Below are 18,994 nucleotides of genomic sequence, written 5' to 3' on the forward strand. Positions count from 1 at the left end.
AGGCTTTACGGTCACGTAAATTACGGTTTATACTGATTACAGCACACCTGATCCAACTAATCAACTAACAACTAGCTTATCAACTAACTAACTGCCCTCACTGAGGTGAGCTGAGTGATGCAGCAGGAAAACTAGCATTACAGTGTTACTCCAAAACCACAGAGCTAACCCAGCTAACTGAAGAACCACAGAGCTAACCCAGCTAACTGAAGAACCACAGAGCTAGCTCAGCTAACTGAAGAACCACAGAGCTAACTCATCTAACTGAAGAACCACAGAGCTAACCCTGCTAACTGAAGAACCACAGAGCTAGCTCAGCTAACTGAAGAACCACAGAGCTAACCCAGCTAACCGAAGAAACACAGAGCTAACCCAGCTAACTGAAGAACCACAGAGCTAACCCAGCTAACTGAAGAACCACAGAGCTAACCCTGCTAACTGAAGAACCACAGAGCTAACCCAGCTAACTGAAGAACCACAGAGCTAACCCAGCTAACTGAAGAACCACAGAGCTAACCCTGCTAACTGAAGAACCACAGAGCTAACCCAGCTAACTGAAGAACCACAGAGCTAACCCAGCTAACTGAAGAACCACAGAGCTAAGCCAGCTAACTGAAGAACCACAGAGCTAAGCCAGCTAACTGAAGAACCACAGAGCTAACCCTGCTAACTGAAGAACCACAGAGCTAAGCCAGCTAACTGAAGAACCACAGAGCTAACCCTGCTAACTGAAGAAACACAGAGCTAACCCAGCTAACCGAAGAAACACAGAGCTAACCCAGCTAACTGAAGAAACACAGAGCTAACCCAGCTAACTGAAGAACCACAGAGCTAACCCAGCTAACTGAAGAACCACAGAGCTAACTGAAGAACCACAGAGCTAACCCAGCTAACTGAAGAAACACAGAGCTAACCCAGCTAACTGAAGAACCACAGAGCTAACCCAGCTAACTGAAGAAACACAGAGCTAACCCAGCTAACTGAAGAACCACAGAGCTAACCCAGCTAACTGAAGAACCACAGAGCTAACCCAGCTAACTGAAGAACCACAGAGCTAACCCTGCTAACTGAAGAACCACAGAGCTAACCCAGCTAACTGAGGAACCACAGAGCTAACCCAGCTAACTGAAGAAGCACAGAGCTAACCCAGCTAACTGAAGAAACAGAGCTAACCCAGCTAACTGAAGAACCACAGAGCTAACCCTGCTAACTGAATAACCACAGAGCTAACCCAGCTAACTGAAGAACCACAGAGCTAGCTCAGCTAACTGAAGAACCACAGAGCTAACTGAAGAAACACAGAGCTAACCCTGCTAACTGAAGAAACACAGAGCTAACCCTGCTAACTGAAGACCAGTCTAAAACACTTAAAATGCTTCACATGGGTTTTCTTTCCACTGAAGCCTGTTATAAGGATGAATATAACGTGGCTTAATGTACTAAAACAACAAAAAACAAACACCAAACATCTTATTTTTTCACTGCATAATAAACTTAATCAGAATCTATAAACAAATCACTATAACCCACATTACTGACCCGCTGTAAAATCCAGAGAGGCTGGGGAGGAAACAGGCTGGATGAGGAGCTCCAGTAGCAGTAAATGATGTATTCTGAGTTTTGCTGGTGTAGCTGGTCTCTCAGTGTATCCAGGGTGGTGTTGGATCAGTATAATTAAAGCTCATACTGATAGCGTAGCGTGTAGCTGAACTCGCCACTATTACTCGTCTCAGCTACACTGGTAAAACGTGTTACAGCCTTTAAAGCTGGTTCTGGGTAATTCCGCGCTGTTCGGTCAGAGAGGGCAGTTAGTTCATTAGTTGGATCAGCTGTGTGTAGATATGCTATAAACATACGAGTTCACTGGTGTTGCACCAAAGTGTCCCCTCCAGATCTCTGAACTAATGCAAAACAAAAAGCAGACTTGCTGTGTGACGTCAGCATTTTCAAAAACCTCAGTTTTGTAAATGTAATGTAAATGTAAAACAAAATATGTGTGTGTGTGTGTGTGTGTGTTTGTGTAGTGGTTAGGGTTGCCACCAGTCCCTAAATATTGAGTCCCGTATTGAACCAATATAGGTTTTGTTCCGTATTTCCATCAATGTCCAATCCACATTTTACACACATCAATACTAAACCCCTCCTCCCTCTGCTCCACCCCCACCAATACACACACACACACACACACTACTACACACACAGACACACACACAACAGGCAGAACTACAGAATGAGAAAACGGAGGAGAGGCTGAGTTCAGCTTTTACAGGATTTTTTGTGCTTTAAGATCCCCTTTGTAAGATAACAGAGACGGAGGAGCAGCTGGTTCTGATCTGGAAGTTTTAGCAGGGTTCACCAGCCAATAAAAAAGAACAGCGTCTCGTTCATACACAGCACTGAACTACAACTCTACACATTCCTGCTGGTGGCAGATAAACTGCTTGCTCTTTCAGGCAACACGCCCCAAAGCGGCGAGAGAAAGGTGGAGAAAGTGATTGGGAGCGATGCCGCGTCGCTGCAGTGTGAACGTACAGTAAGTACTCCTCCCTGCGCTCAAAAGTGAAATCACCACAAAAATACAGGCGTGAGTGGAAAGAGGGGCGTCAGTGGACATGATTATAAGTTAAATTGTTAAACGTGTCGGTGAGAGTTTCGGTGGCTGTCTGATATCAGATGGATCAGGAGAGCAACACTGCCCACACTCAGTGTCTCACTGCCCGAGCATCACTCTCACAGTCCTTCATCCCCCACTCATCTCCTGAAACTGATATTTTACAGGTAATTATGGGATTATCTGGTGATTTTGCCAGAAGATGTCAGTGCATGGGGCAGAGCTTATTTTAGTAGACTAGTGTGGTTTAATCGATGAGTATGTTGAGTTTTGTCGAAAAAAAATATCATTTATACAGTAGTATAAGCCAATATAAATATTATATGTGGCAATTTAAAGAAAAAATCTAAATAAAGTATATATAAATCTCATATATTTTCTAATATATATATATATATATATATATATATATATATATATATATATATATATATATATATATATATATATATATATATATATGGATTTAATATATACTTATTTACTGGACACGGTATTCTTCACAAATATAAACATTTTATATACGCAGAAATCTGTTAAAAAAATCATCTAAGGAATTATTTGTCAGATTAAAAATGTGTGTACAGATTTCTGTGTATTTTGTGTCAAAATGTTTATATTTTTAAGGAATACAATGTCAAGTGATCATTACATAACATATAATAAGTGGGGTTTAACTGTTTGGATGACCTGACTTCCTTTTAACTTATAAGAAAGGAACCAGCAAATGCTGTTCAATTTAAATAAAAATTACCCCATGCCTCAAAGAGTGTCCTAATAGTTATGCACATAAAAAGTTACATTCTCAATATATTTAGTTTATATTTTAAATGTTTGTTGTTGCACACAAACATATTTTAATTAAGATTTAATTAACTGCACTTTATAAGAGAAAGTGTTCAATGCTAATAAAACATTTCAAGCTTTAAGTTTGAAGTATTGCTTTTTTGATTACCCCTTCAATAAAAACACCAGCACAAAATATAACATACCACTGCTGTGGGTGTCCCGCCCCACAGGTGTTGGGTCTTTGGTGGACATGGCCAAGAGGAGTGGTGGTTGGCATCGCTTATTTTAAATTCTAAAAGGTGGCAACCCTAGTAGTGGTGTGTGTGTGTGTGTGTGTGTGTGTGTGTGAGTGTGTGTGTGTGCAGTGGTGTGTGTGTGTGTGTGTGTACAGTGGTGTGTGTGTGTGCAGTAGTGTGTGTGTGTGTGTGTGTGAGAGTGTAATCAGTGAGAGGGGGAGGGGAGTAGGAGGGGGAGGGGCGACGCCCTCAGATCAGGCAGAAGTCAGGAGCTAAACACACAGATCTTCATACAGAAACAAAACCACTAACTTAACTTTAGCTTTTATCATCTTAACATATCATATACACCTGCACCAATTACCAAATACAGTTTAAACCAGAATAAAACTCTTTTATATACATTAACTAGCTTACTCACCCAAGATGAAGAAAATCTATTTTTCACTGGAGTATTTCGATCCTGAAATTCCCCATTAAAATTTAATCCATCAGGGTTAAGAAATAAAAAATAATACACAGTTTTCCATTCAGCCACAGATATTCTTTTCTAAATCCATCAAGCTTTGTTTTTTTATAAATTAAACTTTTACGTTGAAAAACTCTCAGAAAATTATATATATATATATATATATATATATATATATATATATATATATATATATATATATATATATAACAGATATAAAATCTATTTTATTATTATTTTCGTTTTACTTTTGGAACATTTAGAGAGATTTGGGGCTGTATAGGGAAGTGTTTACAGTGTTTTAAAAAAATATATACTAAGCTGAACCGAGGGACCCTTAAAATAGGCAAAAATTGCATTTTATGGCCACTGTGAAAAGGTGTTGAAAGAAAAGTAATTATGGCCAATTTGACATTTAAGAGAGCGAATAAGAGCAGAGATTCTATGATTGTTGTATTTAGATGATCTTACCCCAGTGTCTCCAGTTTACAGTGTGGATTCTTCAGTCCAGCAGAGAGCAGCTTCACTCCTGAATCCTGCAGATTATTATAACCCAGGTTCAGTTCTCTCAGAGTTGAGGAGTTTGAGCTGAGAACTGAGGCCAGATCTGCACAGCTTTTATCTGATAGATTACACCATTCCAGCCTGAGAGAGAAATGATAATCCATTAGAAACACTGACAAATAAACACAAATACACCCCTTAGGAAGGAGGTGTAATAGTATATACAGTCATATGATAAAGTTTGGGCACCCCTATTAATCTTAATCATTTTTAGTTCTAAATATTTGGGTGTTTGCAACAGCCATTTCAGTTTGATATATCTAATAACTGATGGACACAGTAATATTTCAGGATTGAAATGAGGTTTATTGTACTAACAGAAAATGTGCAATATGCATTAAACCAAAATTTGACCGGTGCAAAAGTATGGGCACCCTTTATTATTTTATTGATTTGAATACTCCTAACTACTTTTTACTGATTACTGAAGCACAAAATTGGTTTGGTAACCTCATTGAGCTTTGAACTTCATAGCCAGGTGTATCCAATCATGAGAAAAGGTATTTAAGGTGGCCAATTGCAAGTTGTTCTGCTATTTGAATCTCTTCTGAAGAGTGGCATCATGGCATCATGCAAAAGCACACCTCAGGCGACTCTGTTTGTGGTGTGCTTGCAGAAATGGCTTCTTTCGCATCACTCTCCCATACAGCTTCTTCTTGTGCAAAGTGCGCTGTATTGTTGACCGATGCACAGTGACACCATCTGCAGCAAGATGATGCTGCAGCTCTTTGGAGGTGGTCTGTGGATTGTCCTTGACTGTTCTCACCATTCTTCTTCTCTGCCTTTCTGATATTTTTCTTGGCCTGCCACTTCTGGGCTTAACAGGAACTGTCCCTGTGGTCTTCCATTTCCTTACTATGTTCCTCACAGTGGAAAATGACAGGTTAAATCTCTGAGACAACTTTTTGTATCATTCCCCTGAACAACTATGTTGAACAATCTTTGTTTTTAGATCATTTGAGAGTTGTTTTGATGAGCCCATGATGCCACTCTTCAGAGGAGATTCAAATAGGAGAACAACTTGCAATTGGCCACCTTAAATACCTTTTCTCATGATTGGATACACCTGGCTATGAAGTTCAAAGCTCAATGAGGTTACCAAACCAATTTTGTGCTTCAGTAAGTCAGTAAAAAGTAGTTAGGAGTATTCAAATCAATAAAATGATAAGGGTGCCAATACTTTTGCACCAGTCAAATTTTGGTTTAATGGATATTGCACATTTTCTGTTAGTACAATAAACCTCATTTCAATCCTGAAATATTACTGTGTCCATCAGTTATTAGATATATCAAACTGAAATGGCTGTTGCAAAAACCCAAATATTTAGAACTAAAAATGATTAAGATTAATAGGGGTGCCCAAACTTTTTCATATGACTGTATTTGAGACAATTATGCTTTATTGCATAACATATATATAATCATGTTTATTTAACATAGATCTAGTAAATATAACTATTGTCTAGAACAGTTCATGTAGATTTTTTTTAAAAGAAAGATTATTCAGTGAATTAAAGTATATTACTGTGATTATATTTATGTAAAAGTCTAGATTTTATCTCTTTTACTGTAACTAATGAAACTGTAACTAAACTAAAGAAAAATGTCCTACTGACTCACTGCTGTGGTTCCCCTTATGTCAAAACTGTATCTTGTTGTGCAACACTGACCAAAAAAACTTAATATTTTATTGGATCAGGATGTTTTGATCAATAAGTACAAATAATTAGGAGTATCTGTCCTCCATTTTGATATTCCTTTATACTGGAATATCAAAAGTAATAATCTGCTGCTAGTTTTAATAGTTACTATTGTGTGTGTGTGTGTGTGTGTGTGTGTGTGTGTGTGTGTGTGTTGTTCTGTTTGTTGTATTTTGATGATCTTACTCCAGTGTCTCCAGTTTACAGTGTGGATTCTTCAGTCCAGCAGAGAGCAGCTTCACTCCTGAATCCTGCAGTTTATTATCACCCAGGTTCAGTTCTCTCAGAGTTGAGGAGTTTGAGCTGAGAGCTGAGGCCAGATCTGCACAGCTTTTCTCTGATAGATTACACCCATCCAGCCTGAGAGAGAAATGATAATCCATTAGAAACACTGACATATAAACACACACCCCTATTAGTATATATCTGAGATAATTATGCTTTATTCCATAATAGTTATACAATCCTTTTAATTAAAATACATCTAGTAAAATATCTATTGTGTAGAACAGTTCATGTAAAAGTATTATACTATTATTTACTGAATTAAAATGAGTGAAGCTGAAGATGTTTTACATATTTAAGAAATGTTTAACATGTTTCCCTTCCTTTACTATAAACAATAATATGCACATGAATACATATACATATCCTCCACACACACAAACTATCTCTAATTTCTTTATCAATAAATTGGTTACAGATTATTTTCAGTGATTATTTCATCAATTATTAAAGCAAGACATGATCATTCATTTAGCTGAATCTCACACACTGCAGATTAAACTAACACTGAACTTAAATTCAGATAAACAGACATGCATGTACTTCTGATAAAGAGCTCAGAATAGAACACTTTCCCACAGAGAACATGCTGCTCAGTGTATTTCTCTTTATGAGGGTGAAATTAGAATAAGATTATTTAGTATTGTTAAGTGAGAGATCTATATTTATGTGCACATGGTCAGGGGTAGTTTTATTAGTTTAGGGTTTAAATGATTCTGTTGAACCACACTTCAAAAGCAATGTCTGATTTTATATCTTCGGAGGACTATTAATACTTTATTGTTTATTCATTTATTTGTTTAATTTATATATACACATATACACTTAATATAGTTGGGGGGTTCAGCGTTGGAGGGAGTGAGATGCAGAAGGGGTGACAGGAGGAGAAAAAAACAAACAAACAAAAACAAAGAAAAAAAATAGGAAAGAACATATAGACATATATACCAAAATATGATTTTAACTAATGATTTTGCTAACTGATTTTATATTGTGTTGGATTATTGTGATTTACTGTAATGTTTAAATTAGATGTGTCCTAATTGGGTCTGAATCAGTGTAAGAGAGAGATAGTCTGTTAGTAGATTTTTTCCAGTGATTGATGTTAATGTGATTTTTTGTTTTCCAGTTTATAAGGATGATTTTCTTGGCGATGACTCACAACATTAAGATTATTCTATTGTTTTGTGGTGTTGTGTTAGTGGTTGGTGTGTCTCCTAGTAGGCAGAGTGATGGTGTTGGGTGGATTTGGGTGATTTTGAGTTCTGTAACGTGGTGGGTTTGATTCTGGGTGGTTTATTTGTCCAGTAATATTCAGTTATTGTGGTATTTAGAGTTTAAAACCAGGTGGGTGGGGCTTAATGGGAATCATTGAAAATAAATTATTGATTTTTGGTAATACTCTCATTTTAATTGTAGCAATTCTGCCAGCAAGTGAAAGGGGAAGTGTTGTCCAACGGCGGAGATCATCACTTATTGTTTTAGTTTAATGAGTTTAAATTGAGTTTGAACAACTCTGACAGCTGGGGAGACCCTCACACCCAGATATGTGAATTATTGCACATGGGGATGGGTAGTGTTTTCAGTTTTACATCAGGATTATTTATGTTTATTGGAATAATTGCAGATTTTGACCAATTGATTGAATACATACTCTGATATTGTTGAATAATTTTCAATTGTTTGGATTGCTTCTTTTATTAAAATAACTTTTTTTGTAGAAATAGTAAGATACCATCTGCATATAGACTGATTTTTTGTTGCATGTTGGGTGTTTGTATCCTTTAATGTTTGTTGTTTTGATGTATCACTGCTGCTAGCGGTTCTATGAAGATAGACAATAGATAAGGAGAAAGTGAGCATCCTTGTCTAGTCCCCCGGTGTAGTGTGAAAGGTTGAGATATTACCCCATTGGTGTTGACTGTGGCCTTAGGTGCAGTGTATAAAATCTGTATCCAATTAATAAATGATTCTCCAAACCCGAGTTTGTGCAGTGTGGTGAATAAGAGTTTCCAGTTCACTCTATCAAAGGCTTTCTCTGCATCCAGGGTTACTGTTGTTGGTATGTTTTGGTGAGAGGTGCAATCTATTATGTTCACTAATCTGCTCATATTGGTGGATGAATGTCGACCCTTGAGAAATCCAGTTTGATCAGGATGTATTAAATTATGGATTATTGTTTCTATTCTGTTATCTAGAGCCTTGCTGATTATTCTTGTGTCTGTATTTATTAATGATAATGGTCTGTAGCTGGATGGTAGGGTAGGGTCTTTGTTTGGTTTAAGGTGAAGGGAGATGATTGCAGTATTCATGTTTGTTGGTAGTTTTGCATTTTGTTTAATGTCTGTAAATGTCTCTGACAGGGTAGTGAAGGATCCACTAACTGTGGCTGAAGCCTCTGTCTACAGTAATGGAATAGTCTATAAGCTGCAAGGAAGAGCATCACGAAAAATATTGTTAGATGTTCAAAAAATAAAGCAGCTGCAATATTGGTCCAATCTGAGGCTTCAAGGAAAGCTAGCCAATCTGTCATTTGTTGATCATTCAGTCTCTCATACCATTTTTAGGAATGCTGTAGTTAGTGAGGAGATTCTTATATTCTGCGTCAAAGCACGTTTACAGATTCTTCCAACTAAATATAACCTTTCACTTTGGTATCCATCTAGCCACTCACACTTCTGTGTGCTGCACAGTTCAATGCAGCACCTGGAGTCTGTGGCACATATACTGAATGGCTGTAGTTCTCTTAAAGGCTTGTATGTTGCCCGACATGACAGACTTGTAGACCTGATAGCTGCTCAGCTTCCATATTCAAGAAATGAACTGGTTTTTAAACATTCCAAAGTTCAATCTGAGTGGTTCAATGTACCATTTGAAGTTTTTTTAGGAATTGCCAACACACCAGATATTATCTGTGTGTCCCAGAGTCAAAGCACGGCTGTGCTGTATGAAATATCATGTGCATTTGATCTGTATTTGGAACAGTCATATATTTCAAAAATGACTAAGTACCAACCTCTGGTTAGAGTTATTGAAAGTTTAGGGTTTAAATGCCAACTGATAGCCCTGGTGTTTGGAAGTCTTGGTCATGTGCATAGATTGGCAGTGCGTGGTCTTGGTCTTGGGGGATTAAGTAGAGTAAAAGCTAAACAACTAGTAAAGTTCTGCTCTATTTCAGCGATCATTGGGAGTATGCATATTTGGAAAAGGCGCTGTTTTCTTTATCCATAAGTAGAGAATACATGAAATGTTGTAATACCTTGTATGAACTGTATGTGACATGTTTGGACAATTTTTCTGAAATATTTTGTTTCCTTATTGTTTATTATATTGTACATGGAAACAAAATAAAGTATAAAATATGTAGTGGTGTGTGCAGTGGTGTTTGTGTGTGTGTGTAGTGGTGTGTGTTAGAGTAAGTGTTTCTGTGTGTGTATGTGTGTGTGTGCAGTGGTGTTTGTGTGTGTGTGTAGCGGTGTGTGTTAGAGTGAGTCGGAGTGTTTCTGTGTGTGTATGTGTGTGTGTATGTGTGTGTGTGTGTGTGTGTGTGCATGTGTGTGTATGTAGTGGTGTGTGCAGTGGTGTTTGTGTGTGTGTGTTAGAGTGAGTGTGAGTGTTTCTGTGTGTGTGTGTGTGTGTGTGCAGTTGTGTTTGTGTGTGTGTGTGTGTGTGTGTGTGTGTGTGTGTGCAGTGGTCAGGGCTGGACTGGGACAAAAAATCGGCCCTGGCATTTTTGGTTTAGACCGGCCCCTCATAATTAGCAGAGCACAACCGACTTGTTATTTATGTGTGTGGTGTTACAGAGAAGCATAATGTATCAATATATTGAATATAAGAAGTTTATTGTCTATTGTTAACTCGACACCATTTTTGTCTGCTCTGTGTAGTTGTTTTTTTATCATTTTTGTTGAAATCATCTCTAATATGTATTTTTTGAAATTCTCTGATATAACAGCTCAGTTAAAGGTGCTTCCTCCTTTAAACAGCTATAACATGTATTTGTATTAGGCTACAAACAGATTTACAAACAGATACATTTTAGTTCAGTGATCAGGGTTAAGAAACTGCTTTAAACTACCAACATTACCCAGTGTTGTACTCAATTCTGGCTATCCTCTACATCCGGCTTCTAGCAAACCAGTTAGCTAAATGGATTTTCATTCATAGCTTACTAGTCCTGCAATCCTAAATGAATGAACACAATTAAATAAAAATGAAATAGTTATTGGCTGATCAGGCACATCAGGGCAAGTTAAACATTACATTTTTTCTCAAACCTTGACTACATATCTATCTAATTCCAAATGAAGTTAACTGATTAAACACACTGCATTTTATTCAACACACAGAGGGTTTGATCTATGTGTTTTGATTCGTGTTGTTTTAAACAGCTATCAGAAAACAGCTCCAGAAACAATGTGAGCACAGTTTACATGGTTAGCTACCGTTACCTTCTTTTTAAAAATCTGCCATATATCCATATTAGTTGCATTATCCATATATCCATATTATACTCAAATTGCAGAGAGAACAGAACCAATCCAAGCGCTGTCCCTGTTTCAGGCTTTACGGTCACGTAAATTACGGTTTATACTGATTACAGCACACCTGATCCAACTAATCAACTAACAACTAGCTTATCAACTAACTAACTGCCCTCACTGAGGTGAGCTGAGTGATGCAGCAGGAAAACTAGCATTACAGTGTTACTCCAAAACCACAGAGCTAACCCAGCTAACTGAAGAACCACAGAGCTAACCCAGCTAACTGAAGAACCACAGAGCTAGCTCAGCTAACTGAAGAACCACAGAGCTAACTCATCTAACTGAAGAACCACAGAGCTAACCCTGCTAACTGAAGAACCACAGAGCTAACCCAGCTAACTGAAGAACCACAGAGCTAAGCCAGCTAACTGAAGAACCACAGAGCTAACCCTGCTAACTGAAGAACCACAGAGCTAACCCAGCTAACTGAAGAAACACAGAGCTAACCCAGCTAACTGAAGAACCACAGAGCTAACCCTGCTAACTGAAGAACCACAGAGCTAACCTAGCTAACTGAAGAACCACAGAGCTAACCCAGCTAACTGAAGAACCACAGAGCTAACCCTGCTAACTGAAGAACCACAGAGCTAACCCTGCTAACTGAAGAACCACAGAGCTAACCCAGCTAACTGAAGAAACACAGAGCTAACCCAGCTAACCGAAGAAACACAGAGCTAACCCAGCTAACTGAAGAAACACAGAGCTAACCCAGCTAACTGAAGAACCACAGAGCTAACCCTGCTAACTGAAGAACCACAGAGCTAACCCAGCTAACTGAAGAACCACAGAGCTAACCCAGCTAACTGAAGAACCACAGAGCTAAGCCAGCTAACTGAAGAACCACAGAGCTAAGCCAGCTAACTGAAGAACCACAGAGCTAACCCTGCTAACTGAAGAACCACAGAGCTAAGCCAGCTAACTGAAGAACCACAGAGCTAACCCTGCTAACTGAAGAAACACAGAGCTAACCCAGCTAACCGAAGAAACACAGAGCTAACCCAGCTAACTGAAGAAACACAGAGCTAACCCAGCTAACTGAAGAACCACAGAGCTAACCCAGCTAACTGAAGAACCACAGAGCTAACTGAAGAACCACAGAGCTAACCCAGCTAACTGAAGAAACACAGAGCTAACCCAGCTAACTGAAGAACCACAGAGCTAACCCAGCTAACTGAAGAAACACAGAGCTAACCCAGCTAACTGAAGAACCACAGAGCTAACCCAGCTAACTGAAGAACCACAGAGCTAACCCTGCTAACTGAAGAACCACAGAGCTAACCCTGCTAACTGAAGAACCACAGAGCTAACCCAGCTAACTGAGGAACCACAGAGCTAACCCAGCTAACTGAAGAAGCACAGAGCTAACCCAGCTAACTGAAGAAACAGAGCTAACCCATCTAACTGAAGAACCACAGAGCTAACCCTGCTAACTGAATAACCACAGAGCTAACCCAGCTAACTGAAGAACCACAGAGCTAGCTCAGCTAACTGAAGAACCACAGAGCTAACTGAAGAAACACAGAGCTAACCCTGCTAACTGAAGAAACACAGAGCTAACCCTGCTAACTGAAGACCAGTCTAAAACACTTAAAATGCTTCACATGGGTTTTCTTTCCACTGAAGCCTGTTATAAGGATGAATATAACGTGGCTTAATGTACTAAAACAACAAAAAACAAACACCAAACATCTTATTTTTTCACTGCATAATAAACTTAATCAGAATCTATAAACAAATCACTATAACCCACATTACTGACCCGCTGTAAAATCCAGAGAGGCTGGGGAGGAAACAGGCTGGATGAGGAGCTCCAGTAGCAGTAAATGATGTATTCTGAGTTTTGCTGGTGTAGCTGGTCTCTCAGTGTATCCAGGGTGGTGTTGGATCAGTATAATTAAAGCTCATACTGATAGCGTAGCGTGTAGCTGAACTCGCCACTATTACTCGTCTCAGCTACACTGGTAAAACGTGTTACAGCCTTTAAAGCTGGTTCTGGGTAATTCCGCGCTGTTCGGTCAGAGAGGGCAGTTAGTTCATTAGTTGGATCAGCTGTGTGTAGATATGCTATAAACATACGAGTTCACTGGTGTTGCACCAAAAAGTGTCCCCTCCAGATCTCTGAACTAATGCAAAACAAAAAGCAGACTTGCTGTGTGACGTCAGCATTTTCAAAAACCTCAGTTTTGTAAATGTAATGTAAATGTAAAACAAAATATGTGTGTGTGTGTGTGTGTGTGTGTTTGTGTAGTGGTTAGGGTTGCCACCAGTCCCTAAATATTGAGTCCCGTATTGAACCAATATAGGTTTTGTTCCGTATTTCCATCAATGTCCAATCCACATTTTACACACATCAATACTAAACCCCTCCTCCCTCTGCTCCACCCCCACCAATACACACACACACACACACACACACACACAACAGGCAGAACTACAGAATGAGAAAACGGAGGAGAGGCTGAGTTCAGCTTTTACAGGATTTTTTGTGCTTTAAGATTCCCTCTGTAAGATAACAGAGACGGAGGAGCAGCTGGTTCTGATCTGGATGTTTTAGCAGGGTTCACCAGCCAATAAAAAAGAACAGCGTCTCGTTCATACACAGCACTGAACTACAACTCTACACATTCCTGCTGGTGGCAGATAAACTGCTTGCTCTTTCAGGCAACACGCCCCAAAGCGGCGAGAGAAAGGTGGAGAAAGTGATTGGGAGCGATGCCGCGTCGCTGCAGTGTGAACGTACAGTAAGTACTCCTCCCTGCGCTCAAAAGTGAAATCACCACAAAAATACAGGCGTGAGTGGAAAGAGGGGCGTCAGTGGACATGATTATAAGTTAAATTGTTAAACGTGTCGGTGAGAGTTTCGGTGGCTGTCTGATATCAGATGGATCAGGAGAGCAACACTGCCCACACTCAGTGTCTCACTGCCCGAGCATCACTCTCACAGTCCTTCATCCCCCACTCATCTCCTGAAACTGATATTTTACAGGTAATTATGGGATTATCTGGTGATTTTGCCAGAAGATGTCAGTGCATGGGGCAGAGCTTATTTTAGTAGACTAGTGTGGTTTGATTGATGAGTATGTTGAGTTTTGTCGGAAAAATTATAATTTATACAGTAGTATAAGCCAATATAAATATTATATATTGATTTGTTGATCCACAATGTCTACTGGGAGCTCACTGGACATGGTATTATTCACAAAAATAAATATTTTAACACAAAATACACAGAAATGTTTATATTTTTGAGGAATACTGTGTCCAGTGATCATTACATAAAATATAATAAGTGGGGTTTAACTGTTTGGATGACCTGACTTCCTTTCAAATCATAAGAAAGGCACCAGCAAATACTGTTCAATTTAAGTAAAAATGACCCTATGGCTCAAAGAGTGTCCCTATAGTTATGCACATAAAAAGTTATATTCTCAATGTATTTAGTTTATATTTTAAACGTTTGAGGTTGCACACAAACATATTTAAATTAAGATTTAGTTAACTGCACTTTGTAAGAAAAGTGTGCAATGCTAATAAAAAAATTCAAGCTTTAAGTTTGAAGTATTGCTTTTTTGACTACCTCTTCAATAAAAACACCAGCACAAAATATACCACTGCTGCGGGTGCCCCGCCCCACAGGTGTTGGGTCTGTGGTTGACATGGACCAGAGGAGCGGTGGTTAGTGCCCCTTATTTAAAATTCTAAAAGGTGGCAACCCTAATAGTGGTGTGTGTGTGTGTGCAGTAGTGTGTGTGTGTGTGTGTGTGTGTATATATATATGTGTGTGTGTGTGTGTGTGTATATATATATGTGTGTGTGTGTGTGTGTGTGTGTGAGAGTGTAATCAGTAAGAGGGGGAGGGGAGTAGGAGGGGGAGGGGCGACGCCCTCAGATCAGGCAGAAGTCAGGAGCTAAACACACAGATCTTCATACAGAAACAAAACCACTAACTTAACTTTAGCTTTTATCATCTTAAAATATCAAATACACCTGCACCATTTACTAAATACAGTTTAAACCAGAATAAAACTCTTTTATATACGTTAACTAGCTTACTCACCCAAGATGAAGAAAATCTATTTTTCACTGGAGTATTTCGATCCTGAAATTCCCCATTAAAATTTAATCCATCACGGTTAAGAAATAAAAAATAATACACAGTTTTCCATTCAGCCACAGATATTCTTTTCTAAATCCATCAAGCTTTGTTTTTTATAAATTAAACTTTTATGTTGAAAACCGCAGAAAATTATGCTCAGAAAATTTTAGATATATATAGATAATAGATATAAAATCGATTTTATTATTATTTTCATTTTACTTTTGGAACATTTAGAGAGGTTATGGGCTGTATAGGGAAGTGTTTACAGTGTTTTAAAAAATATATACTAAGCTGAACCGAGGGACCCTTAAAATAGGCAAAAATTGCATTTTATGGCCACTGTGAAAAGGTGTTGAAAGAAAAGTTATTATGGCCAATTTGACATTTAAGAGAGCGAATCAGAGCAGAGATGCTCTGTTTGTTGTATTTTGATGATCTTACTTCAGTTTCTCCAGTTTACAGTGTGGATTCTTCAGTCCAGCAGAGAGCAGCTTCACTCCTGAATCCTGCAGTTTATTACCACCCAGGTACAGTTCTCTCAGAGTTGAGGAGTTTGAGCTGAGAACTGAGGCCAGATCTGCACAGCTTTTCTCTGATAGATTACACCTCCACAGCCTGAGAGAGAAATTATAATCCATTAGAAACACTGATTTATAAACACACACACCCCTTAGGAAGGAGGTGTAGTAGTATATATTTGAGAAAATTATGCTTTATTGCATAACAGATATATAATCATGTTTCTTTAACATAGATTTAGTAAATATAACTATTGTGTAGAACAGTTAATGTGGAAGTTTAAAAAAGAAAGATTATTCAGTGAATTAAAGTATATTACTGTGATTATATTTATGTAAAAGTCTAGATTTTATCTCTTTTACTGTAACTAATGAAACTGTAACTAAACTCAAGAAAAATGCCCTACTGACTCACTGCTGTGGTTCCCCTTATATCAAAACTGTATCTTGTTGTGCAACACTGACCAAAAAAACTTAATATTTTATTGGATCAGGATGTTTTGATCAATAAGTACAAATAATTAGGAGTATCTGTCCTCCATTTTGATATTCCTTTATACTGGAATAGCAAAAGTATTCATCTGCTGCTAGTTTTAATCGTTTACTATTGTGTGTGTGTGTGTGTGTGTGTGTGTGTTGTTCTGTTTGTTGTATTTTGATGATCTTACTCCAGTTTCTCCAGTTTACAGTGTGGATTCTTCAGTCCAGCAGAGAGCAGCTTCACTCCTGAATCCTGCAGTTCATTAACACCCAGGTTCAGTTCTCTCAGAGTTGAGGAGTTTGAGCTGAGAGCTGAGGCCAGATCTGCACAGCTTTTCTCTGATAGATTACACTTCCACAGCCTGAGAGAGAAATGATAATCCATTAGAAACACTGACATATAAACACACACACCCCTTTTAGTATATATTTGAGATAAATATGCTTGATTCCATAATAGTTATACAATATTTTTTTTTAATTAAAATACATCTAGTAAATATATATTGTGTAGAACAGTTCATGTAAACATATTATACTATTATTTACTGAATTAAAATGAGTGAAGCTGAAGATGTTTTACATATTTAAGAAATGTTTAACATGTTTCCCTTCCTTTACTATAAACAATAATATGCACATGAATACATATACATATCCTCCACACACACAAACTAATTCTAATTTCTTTATCAATAAATTAGTTACAGAAAATTTTCAGTGATTATTCCATCAATTATTAAAGCAATACATGATCATTCATTTAGCTGAATCTCACACACTGCAGATTAAACTAACACTGAACTTAAATTCAGATAAACAGACATGCATGTACTTCTGATAAAGAGCTCAGAATAGAACACTTTTCCACAGAGAACATGTTGCTCAGTGTATTTCTCTTTATGAGGGTAAAATTAGAATTTTATTTAGAAGATTATTTAGTATTGTTAAGTGAGAAATCTATATTTATGTGCACATGGTCAAAGGTAGTTTTATTAGTTTGGGTTTAAAAGATTCTGTTGAACCACATTTCAACCACAACCCCCCACGGGGGCTCCTGTCCCTCCGAGTCTCCAGGTGAGCTGGGAGGAAGTGGACTTTTAGAGGTAGGAGTTGACCCTTATTTTTTCTTTTTTGTCCGAGCTCATGCTGCAGAACAGGTGGTAGTACTCGTTGACGAAGTTCTTCTAGCGCTTCCAGGTTGTTGTATTGTGTTTGGTTATTGTTTATTTGAAGGAAAAAAGTATACATATTCTGAAGTTTGTTGAAATCTGTTGTTTGTTTTGGTTAGACACTGTAGGCGATAGCGTTAAAGCTTCATCAGCCTGTCTCTGAATAATCTAATGTCTGATTTCCATTAGGTTTAGTATTTTTATGTTTATTACTTTTTCAGTTTAAAGATATACAGTTGTAAGAAAAGGTATGTGAACCCTTTGGGATCACTTGGATTTCTGCATAAGTTGGTCATTAAATGTGTTCTGATCTTCATCAGTCACAACAATAGACAAACAGAGTCTGCTTAAACTAATACCTGACAAAAAATTATATGTTTGCATGATTTTATTGAACACAACATGTTAACATTCACAGTGAGGGGAAAAGTATGTGAACCTTTGGATTTAATAACTGGTTGATCCTCCTTTGGCAGCAAAAACCTCAACCAACCTTTTCCTGTAGTTGCAGATCAAACCTGAGCAGCAGTCAGGAGGAATTTTGGATCATTCCTCTTCACTAAACTGTTTCAGTTCAGCTGTAATATTCTTGGGATATCTGGTGTGAATCGCCCTCTTGAGGTCATGATGCTGCAGCATCTTAATTGGGTTCAGGAGGTCAGGACTCTCCAGAAGGCGTATTTTCTTCTGTTGAAGCCGTTCGGTTGTTGATTTACGTTTATGTTTTGGGTCGCTGTCCTGTTGCATCATCCATCCTCGGTTGAGGTTCAATTGGTGGACAGATGGTCTTAAGTTTTCCTGCAAAATGTCTTGCTAAACTTGGGAAATGCTGTGCCTTTTTTCTCCACACATAGCATTGTGTGTGGCTTTGTCCACATTATATTTAGCCAGTACTGCTGTGGAACATCCAGGTGCTCTTTTGCAAACTTCAAATGTGCAGCATTGTTTTTTCGTAGCTTCCTCCGTGGTATCCTCCAACTCCATTCTTGTTTAATGTTTTCCTTATTGTAGATTTGTCAACAAAAACGTTAACATGTGCCAGAGATTTCTAGAAGTCTTCAGCTGACACTCTAGGATTCTTCCTCACCTCATTGATAATTCTGCGCTGTGCTCATACAGTCATCTGTACAGAACGACCATGCCTAGCTTAACTTTCTCCATGTCCATCTACATGTCTTACCATGAACATCAAGGCTTTTAGAGATACTTTTGTAGCCCTTTCCAGCTTCATGCAAGTCAACAATTCTTGAACGCAGGTCTTCTGAGAGCTCTTTTGTGTGAGGCATGATTCACATCAAGCAATGCTTTTTAACAACAGCAAACTCAAAACTGGTGTGTTTTATAGGGCAGGGCAGCTTTAACCAACACATCCAATCTCTTCACATCCTTGCTCCAATTAGCTCCTAGAAAAGTCATTAGCCTAGGGATTCACATAATTTTCCCCTCTCACTGTGAATGTTAACATGTTGTGTTCAATAAAACCATGCAAACATATAATGTTTTGTGTGATATTAGTTTAAGCAGACT

General features: G+C 38.2%; 1 protein-coding gene across 1 annotated transcript in view; it reads right to left on the reverse strand.

The window, feature by feature from the left end:
- Nucleotides 1–18,994, reverse strand: part of LOC111188312 (NACHT, LRR and PYD domains-containing protein 12-like) — a 1,256,108-nt gene that overhangs the window by 468,732 nt on the left and 768,382 nt on the right. Inside the window, exons 8-9 of the mRNA XM_049472985.1 lie at nucleotides 16,484–16,657; nucleotides 15,739–15,912 (exon numbers count right to left, since the gene is read on the reverse strand). Of these exons, the coding sequence (XP_049328942.1) occupies nucleotides 15,739–15,912; nucleotides 16,484–16,657 (348 nt within the window). The remainder of the gene's footprint in view (nucleotides 1–15,738; nucleotides 15,913–16,483; nucleotides 16,658–18,994) is intronic.

This window comes from Astyanax mexicanus, unplaced genomic scaffold (assembly GCF_023375975.1).
Source record: "Astyanax mexicanus isolate ESR-SI-001 unplaced genomic scaffold, AstMex3_surface scaffold_32, whole genome shotgun sequence".
Taxonomy (NCBI): Eukaryota; Metazoa; Chordata; class Actinopteri; order Characiformes; family Acestrorhamphidae; genus Astyanax; species Astyanax mexicanus.